We start from the raw sequence: 7,574 nt of genomic DNA on the forward strand, positions 1-7,574 counted from the left end.
ATATTGCATTGCGACGGCGTTGATTTACTCGGTCGGATTAGACATGGGGAGATTAAAAATATATCACAACCAGCGTATGGTCACTGAAGACCTGCATGAGGATAGAGGGCTTGTATTTGTTGATGTCTTCTCCTAGAACTGTACACTTATACCCTTCTTCTAAAACACAACGCCCTGTCCAGAGCTTCTCCCTGCATCAGAAATTTCTTCAGTGCTTCTCGCCCTCGGCATGATCTTCGGCATGACCCTCGCCGTGACCATCGGCAGCACGGTTTTGGCGAGCAAGACGGAGGTTCTTGTCGACAACGAAGTGTCGCAAGCTCGAGTAACCCGCAGCGAAGACGGCAAAACCGACGACGACACCTATAGGATTCATAAGCCTTCGCCCCTTGCCCATAGAAGTATATGACTAACCGAGGGGAATCAACTCGGGCGGAATTTTGCGCAGTCTTCGCAGACGTTGAGAGACGGTGTGAGCTACGTAGAGGTCCATGTTAGTCCATAATTGCCGCAGAGGAGGCCGTCTAGAGCTTGAAACAGCATCGTATATCGAAGGCATCGTAGCTTGGATGGCCAATTGGCAGCATTGACATACCCGCTTGCTCCTCGTTCTATGATTTTGCCCTGTTAGCAACGACCGCCAGCTTGGTCGACTGATGCTTCAAGGCACTCACCGGGACAGGCCGCATCATGCGGCGCGTGGGCTGGAACATCCTCAGGGTCGAAGAGGGATACATGTTTGCGGATTGAGTGGAGATGGATCGGGATACGGTCAGCAAGCCTTTCGAGGCGGAAGGGTGAGCTGGCCGAGGTGTAAAAGAGAGGTCGGTCGGGTTGCTGAAGCTAGAGACAGACGTTTGGCCGGCCGGATCAGGTCAGGGCAGGTTTCGTCAATGATCAGAGGAGAAGCTCGGCTGTCTCCACCACTCACATCAGCCCATTTTGTCAATTTCGGCCTGAACTTCCAGGCTGCCGTCCGTTCGTCCACTCATCATCAACCATCAATTCCGAATGCTCCCTCCCTCACCTTGGAGCTGCTTTGCATGATACTTCTACGTTGACGCCGCCATCACCGTCCACCCCGCAAGCCATTGACCTCTACCCGACCTCAAGCGTCAATCGATACCTCTAGATCCGCCAAGATGTCTGACGACGACCGCGTTACCAAGCCCTTCAAGTTCGTTACTGGTATGAAATCCTGCTGAAAATGACCTCAAAAATAATCGCATGATCCCCTTGTGCTAACTGTAGCTGCTAGCTGGTATGCCACAACCCTCTTCAATGCGAATGCCATGGGTGCCGCCAACCCATTCGCACTCACCGCCGTTATATGACCATCGATTTGACAGAGTTTTATAGGTGTTGACGCCCGGTTCCCGAACACCAACCAGACCAAGCACTGCTGGCAGAACTATGTCGACTACCACAAGTGCATTCTAGCCAAGGGCGAGGACTTCCCGCCCTGCCGCCAGGTTCGCCATACAGAAAACATTATTGCAGAAGGATTGCGATTGACTTTCGACTAGTTTTGGTTGGCCTACCGGTCTCTGTGCCCGAGCGGCTGGTATCAGCGATGGGATGAGCAGCGAGGTACGTGACTCTAGACCTCAAACCCAAGGCCGAGAAGCTAGCTACTAACATGAACACAGAGGCTGGAAACTTCCCTGCGCGTCTGGAGTAAGTCGGAGCTTGCGAATGTGTCTTGAAAGGATCATAGGTTACTCGACCGTGTTGTATTAGGATGTCCATAGGCGAGGACCAAATTAGAATTGAAGCTGACGCTTGCTGATTTAACGTCGACAACAAGTGAAATCCTTTCTACACATGACAAGCCTTCTTCAAAGCACACTTCTGACCCACGTACACTTTATCATAACATCCTCGTCTTTGTGAATGTAAATTCATAGAGTTTAAACAGGGTTATGTGCCAGTACCACTAAATTACAACGGAGAGAAGGATGTATTACCAGTTATGCATTTCACAGTTAGAGTGATAGTGCCTTTTACGACCAATTTTACTGCCTTGTTTTACATTCGGTATCGAAGATGTATATCATCTCTTGCTGCTGTAATAACGCCTAACCCCAGTATTCCCTATGGATATGCCGAACAGCCCCCTATTTGCAATCAAGTATGATGCAATCGAGACTAGAACTAAAGCCACGATGACCGCCGATCTTTTGTAGCGCCTCAGGTGAAAAAAATATCTGGAAATGATTCGGTTACTTCTTTCCGGCTTCCTCAGCATCCTCCTCGTCAGAACTCATAAATTCATCATCCTCGTCAAACCCAAAGAAGGTTCGCGCTTTAACACCCTTAACAGGAGCTTCGGACTCAGATGTTGGCGTTGTGGCCTTTGAACTGCTGGCCTCCTCAGGCTGTTCCTCGTCTGCAGAGACTTCATCGCTCGGGGTTGAAGAGTTTGATCCTTGAGATGTGCTCAGAAGATTGTCCTTGTAGTTTCCAGCCTTCATAGCCGCGAGAACAGCCTCACGGGTCCGTTCACCAGCCCCTTCTTTCTCTTCCACCCACTTGCCATCAACCGTGGCCTTTCCACCACCACGCTTGATTTCCTCTTCTCTCCTTTCTGCTAGTTCAACGATTTGTTCCCATCGTTCTCGTCTCTTCTCCTTCTCCTTGCGCTCCATGTCGGGTTTGATGGCGAGGTACTCTGCAAGCGCTTTCGCCTCGGTGACAGTACGCAACCGCCTTCCATCGAGATTTCGGCTGGAGCCGTTGTTGTCGCCTTGATTCTTCTTCTTCTTTGATGACATGCGACCACCGGCAGCACGAAGCTGGGAGCCGAAACCACCTTTTCCACCGCAAAGAGGAAGGGAGAGGCGAAGGGAGAGGAACTCATCGTGAGTGCTGGAGAGAAGATCTGAGATCGGCCTTGCTGAAATCACCGGAAGCTCCTCATTTCCTATGGTAGTGATAAGAAGTCGAGAGTCGGTCTGTGGTAGTCTATCATTCAATCGATCCCGTAGTTCTGATATCGTTGTTGACTGAGGGAGCGGAAGTGACAAAGTCGGAGGGAGGCCTAAACCACCAAAGGTAGTGATGAGGACGTTGACCTGACTTGAAGGCATGGTCACTTCCGAACCTTAAGTCGAGTGGAAGAAACTTCGTCGCAGAAGCGAGTTTCAGTACGCCGATGTACGCTGGTTGCTCCTGCTTTCGCGCGTCCACCCCGAAATAATGAGATTATCGTCGATGGGAGGCGAACTTCTGGGAGTGAGATGGTTTGATGCGGCTAGCATATCTTGGTTATCAAGAGGGTTATCTCCGATTAGTGAGTAGTGTGGCTGAGTGGCTTAGTTGGGGCTGGAGAATTTCTCTGGTCCACTATTTCTGCGCACGGACCACTTCACTTCCCAGGCCTAGGGCCTACCAGCCGAATTTTGGTCCGCACAACCACCAAAATTTCAAGCCCATCCTACGATTTCCCTTCACCAACACTTCGACAACTCGAATCCCGCCAGTCGTCGACAAATCTGCCAAGATGCTTATTCCCAAGGCAGACCGAAAGAAGATCCACGAGGTATGCGATACACCACCATTTGAACCATCTACTCCTCGAGGGTATTTGTCCGAAAGGCTCCTGGCGGAAGTCTCAGCAACGGCTGGAGCCCCGCGGTGATCCTCGAGACATTTGCTGGCTTCGCCAAAATTCCAATTCCGTCCTCAATGCTAACGTCTCTAATAGTACCTCTTCCGAGAGGGCTGTGCCGTGGCAGCTAAGGATTAGTGAGTCCCCGGATAAAATTCACGTTGTATATGAAGGGCACAAGCTTATACTCTCACCTGTAGCAACTTGGCCGCTCACCCCGAGATCGAGGGTGTCAAGAACCTGTTCGTCATCAAGGCTCTCCAGTCCTTGACCTCCCGCGGCTATGTCAAGACCCAGTTCTCGTGGCAATACTGTATGTCGACATGTCCCGAATCGACCGGCAGATGGCAACTGGGCGATGTTATGGCGATGATGAAATGCTAAACTATCGTGCAGACTACTACACCCTGACTCCCGAGGGTCTCGACTACCTACGCGAGTGGCTGCACCTTCCCGCCGAGATTGTCCCTGCGACGCACATCAAGCAGCAGCGATCCCACGCTCCTCCCCGTGGCATGATGGGTGAGGGTGAGCGCGAGCGGAGACCTTTCGGTGGACGTGGCCGTGGCGACCGTGGCGACCGTGAGGGCGGATACCGACGACGTGATGCTGGTGAGGGCAAGGAGGGTGGTGCTCCTGGCGACTTCGCTCCTCAGTTGTAAGTCACAACTCAAGATCTTGACAGGGAGGGTCACGCATTTGCTAACCTGTCTCTAACAGCCGTGGTGGCTTTGGCCGTGGTCGTGGCGCGCCGCCATCATAAGATGGTTCTTACTTGAAGAGGTTAACCTATGGCATGGATACGGCACCACTTGTACTTTTGGGAACTGGCGGGCCGAGCATTGATGAACCTCCCGGGACGGACACCGCGAGACATTTGCTTTAGGAGTTATTGAGGTTAGAGACCCTCGGAAAACAAAGCATCAGGACATCTAGCACCAGAATTCGATTGCAAACTTGTGAGACGTCGGGAACGACGTATGACCAGATACGGGATACTTTCCATGCCTTCATTGCAAGAATCGCTTGAAACAGTCTGCGCCATTTGTCACTGATTCCGTCTGAGATATCATACGCGTGTTGAGGCAGATCTTGTTCTCCTAAAGAGATAGAGAAGTTGAGTGTACCCATAAATGCGTTCGGTGGGTAGCGGATGTCTTCACCCCTAGCCCTAAACAAGGACCTAGAGGCAAATTCCTCTCTATGCCTGAACTACCAGCTTCACAGCGGGTGAACGATTGTGAGCGCCCATGTGTCTTATGATTTCAGCAGTATGCGATGGGCTATTCGCATCAGTCGTGAGATTGCTTCTCTTAGGGAAATGAGTCTCGATGCAATCATCTCTCTGGAGATAGCAGTGTCTGGACTTCCAAAGGACTCAAAACATGTTTGAGAAATACGGCGTCTTAGGCACGACGGAGTTTCAATATCTACTTGCTTGGCAACAGCCATGGAGTCATGCAGATGCCAACTAATTCATCATTCCCCCCAGAGCACTTTGACCAACTGCTTAGTGTCTACATGGAACCCTCAAGCATGCATAACCCAGATAGACAGGCAGACAAAGCGTTGAGGGCCTGAGGGGGTCTGTTACACTGCCACTGGTGTGCAGGAGCAACAGTGTGCATGTTTCCGAGTTGATTGGCGTCCCGTAGTTTGCGAAGTGGACCGGCCAACGAACATTGCTGGGGCAGTTTCTGGGGGTTGCGAATCGGTTTGGGGCGCCAATTTAGCCATCCCTAAAGCGCTTGAGGTCTCACAGCTTGCAGGTGGTCTAAGCCTGCACGATGACGGTGACTGTGCTGGATGGCGGGGGCAAGCTCCTTGCAACTCTGCAAGCAGTGAATCCCTCCGATTGCCCCTCCACGCTTCACCACTCGCCCTATCTCGAACCACTTGTCACCCGTCTTGTCAAGCGTCTGATCAACTGATAAAGTGCGAGCGGTCAGCAGCAGAGGTAGATTCTGCTTGATTCTCATCAATTGGATAAATATCTCCCGTGTCTTCTTCACTCTGAAAACCTGTCAGCCCCCCACCACTCATTGCCAATCTCTTTGCAACCTCTCTAAGACGTTCAGATTAGACTAAATTCTTCACAATGGCCGATCTTCCCAAGACCATGAAGGCATTGCAGTGAGTCTCCGGTTTTGCCGTTTCCCCAGACATGATGCCCCTCTTTTGTCAAGGCACTCGTGTGGATCAGAACCCCATAACATGGAGACTCAACATACAGGAGAAACTGCCTATAGACTGACGAGACCATTGCAGGTATGCCAAAGCAGAGGACTTCTCCGTAGTTGAGGTTCCCCTGCCAGAAATTCGAGATGACGATGTCCTCGTCAAAGTCAAAGCATGCGGTGTGTGCGGAACAGGTATGCATATAGTCACCGTAAAATCGATATCTAGTGAAATGCTGACTTGCTTATTAGATCTGGTATGCTGCTACTAGAGAGCACCTCGATACAAGTCGTGTATTGACTTTCACCTAGCACATCCACGAGGGAGAATTCATTGCAAAATTCCCTCTGATCCCCGGTCACGAGACTGTGGGCGTTGTTGCTGCCGTTGGCAAGGATGTCAAGTCGTTCAAGGTTGGCGACCGGGTTGCAGCCGACAACTCAGAACTGTGTGGTCACTGCTTCTACTGTCGCCGTGGCGAGCCTTTGCTCTGCGAGAATGTGAGTTGGAAAGGCTCAATGCCCGATTGTACAACCTCACCTAAACAACTGATAGTGGTCCGGCCACGGTACAACCCTTCCAGGTGGTTTCGCCGAATACTGCGCCTACCCTCAGAAGCAGATCTTTCCAATCAAGAACCTTAGTGATGTTGAGGCTACTCTAATTGAGCCTGCGTCTTGCGCTTGCCATGGTCTTGATAAGATTCGCCCTCGCCTAGGATCGAGCGTTCTGATGTTTGGTGCTGGTCCCACCGGTCTTGTAAGTCCACGAGGGATCACTTTCTCTTGTAGCTCGCTAATTGAGTTCCGAAGATGCTGGCCCAGCTACTGCGGCAGAACGGAGGTTGCTCTGTGACCATCGCTGCACCTGGAGGTCTCAAGATGGATCTGGCGAAGAGCTTGGATGCTGCGGATCACTATGTCGAGCTGTCTCGAACCGACCCTAGCGCACAGTTCGATCAGATCAAGAAGGACAATCCTTATGGCTTTGATGTTGGTGAGTAGTAAATTGATCTAAACAAGTAGCTGTTGTTGGACGAAAAACTGATGGTATTTGCGCAGTTGTCGAGGCCACCGGCTCGGTCAAGCTTCTTGAGGATGCTATCAACTACTGCCGACGTGGAGGCACGCTTGTAGTCTACGGGTGAGTTGTATCACCGGTTTGTGACTTGAGATGTACTATACTTATTATATTTTCAGAGTTTACGCCCACTCTGCTCGTGTCTCTTGGCCACCCGCCAAGATCTTTGGAGATGAAATCCGAATTATTGGATCTTTCTCCGAGACTTTCATGTTCCGTAAGTTGACTAGTTGCTCGTCATAGTTCTTTGCTAATGAGTATTTACAGCGGCAACTATCGAATATCTCGACTCGGGGAAGATCAAGACCAAGGGCATTGTCAACAAAACCTTCAAGTTGGAGCAGTTTGGCGAAGCCCTGCAGTCTATCAAGGACAAGAGCGCCATCAAGGCAGCCATTGTCTTTGACTAATTATCACAAATTGACGATGCGTAATGTTTTCCTAGTGCAAATCGGACGAATACTGGAGAGCATTCATTTATTAGGCTGCTAGAACTACATTAGAACATTTTCTGGTTCTTAATAGGTAGGCGCGGTGTCGATCCAACAGAACAAACGAATTAAAATCTGTCGAGCAGAACTATTGCTCAACCTCCTCATGTTTAGTGCACCTTGGTGTTTCGGCTTCAAGTTTACCCCAACTCTTCGGCTGCATGTGACGATCCTATAGTCCAAGATTTCTCGCTGCCTCCCATTTCGTTGGGCTT

General features: G+C 50.6%; 5 protein-coding genes across 5 annotated transcripts; 3 read left to right on the forward strand and 2 right to left on the reverse strand.

The window, feature by feature from the left end:
• Positions 1 to 208: 208 nt before the first annotated feature.
• On the reverse strand, positions 209 to 737 carry UCRPA7_4116 (hypothetical protein; the record flags this gene model as incomplete). Its single annotated transcript, XM_007916647.1, has 3 exons — positions 209 to 363; positions 596 to 611; positions 675 to 737. 3 exons carry the CDS (start codon positions 735 to 737, stop codon positions 209 to 211), a joined length of 234 nt encoding a protein of 77 aa, XP_007914838.1.
• Positions 738 to 1,142: 405 nt separating this feature from the next.
• On the forward strand, positions 1,143 to 1,681 carry UCRPA7_4117 (putative cytochrome c oxidase polypeptide vib protein; the record flags this gene model as incomplete). The annotated part of the gene is made up of 4 exons (XM_007916631.1): positions 1,143 to 1,188; positions 1,360 to 1,472; positions 1,527 to 1,590; positions 1,650 to 1,681. The coding sequence occupies 4 exons, from the start codon at positions 1,143 to 1,145 to the stop codon at positions 1,679 to 1,681; spliced, it is 255 nt and encodes an 84-aa protein (XP_007914822.1).
• A 541-nt stretch (positions 1,682 to 2,222) lies between these two features.
• UCRPA7_4118 (putative ubiquitin family protein) lies at positions 2,223 to 3,260 on the reverse strand (the record flags this gene model as incomplete). The annotated part of the gene is made up of 2 exons (XM_007916669.1): positions 2,223 to 2,896; positions 3,227 to 3,260. The coding sequence occupies 2 exons, from the start codon at positions 3,258 to 3,260 to the stop codon at positions 2,223 to 2,225; spliced, it is 708 nt and encodes a 235-aa protein (XP_007914860.1).
• A 242-nt stretch (positions 3,261 to 3,502) lies between these two features.
• On the forward strand, positions 3,503 to 4,373 carry UCRPA7_4119 (putative 40s ribosomal protein s10-a protein; the record flags this gene model as incomplete). The annotated part of the gene is made up of 5 exons (XM_007916630.1): positions 3,503 to 3,541; positions 3,707 to 3,747; positions 3,811 to 3,923; positions 4,007 to 4,268; positions 4,331 to 4,373. The coding sequence occupies 5 exons, from the start codon at positions 3,503 to 3,505 to the stop codon at positions 4,371 to 4,373; spliced, it is 498 nt and encodes a 165-aa protein (XP_007914821.1).
• Positions 4,374 to 5,708: 1,335 nt separating this feature from the next.
• On the forward strand, positions 5,709 to 7,278 carry UCRPA7_4120 (putative l-threonine 3-dehydrogenase protein; the record flags this gene model as incomplete). The annotated part of the gene is made up of 9 exons (XM_007916658.1): positions 5,709 to 5,743; positions 5,879 to 5,982; positions 6,040 to 6,044; positions 6,100 to 6,288; positions 6,344 to 6,547; positions 6,601 to 6,784; positions 6,850 to 6,931; positions 6,988 to 7,085; positions 7,136 to 7,278. The coding sequence occupies 9 exons, from the start codon at positions 5,709 to 5,711 to the stop codon at positions 7,276 to 7,278; spliced, it is 1,044 nt and encodes a 347-aa protein (XP_007914849.1).
• Positions 7,279 to 7,574: the final 296 nt, after the last annotated feature.

Source organism: Phaeoacremonium minimum (genome assembly GCF_000392275.1).
Source record: "Phaeoacremonium minimum UCRPA7 unplaced genomic scaffold PA7_03_scaffold_324, whole genome shotgun sequence".
NCBI classification, from domain to species: domain Eukaryota; kingdom Fungi; phylum Ascomycota; class Sordariomycetes; order Togniniales; family Togniniaceae; genus Phaeoacremonium; species Phaeoacremonium minimum.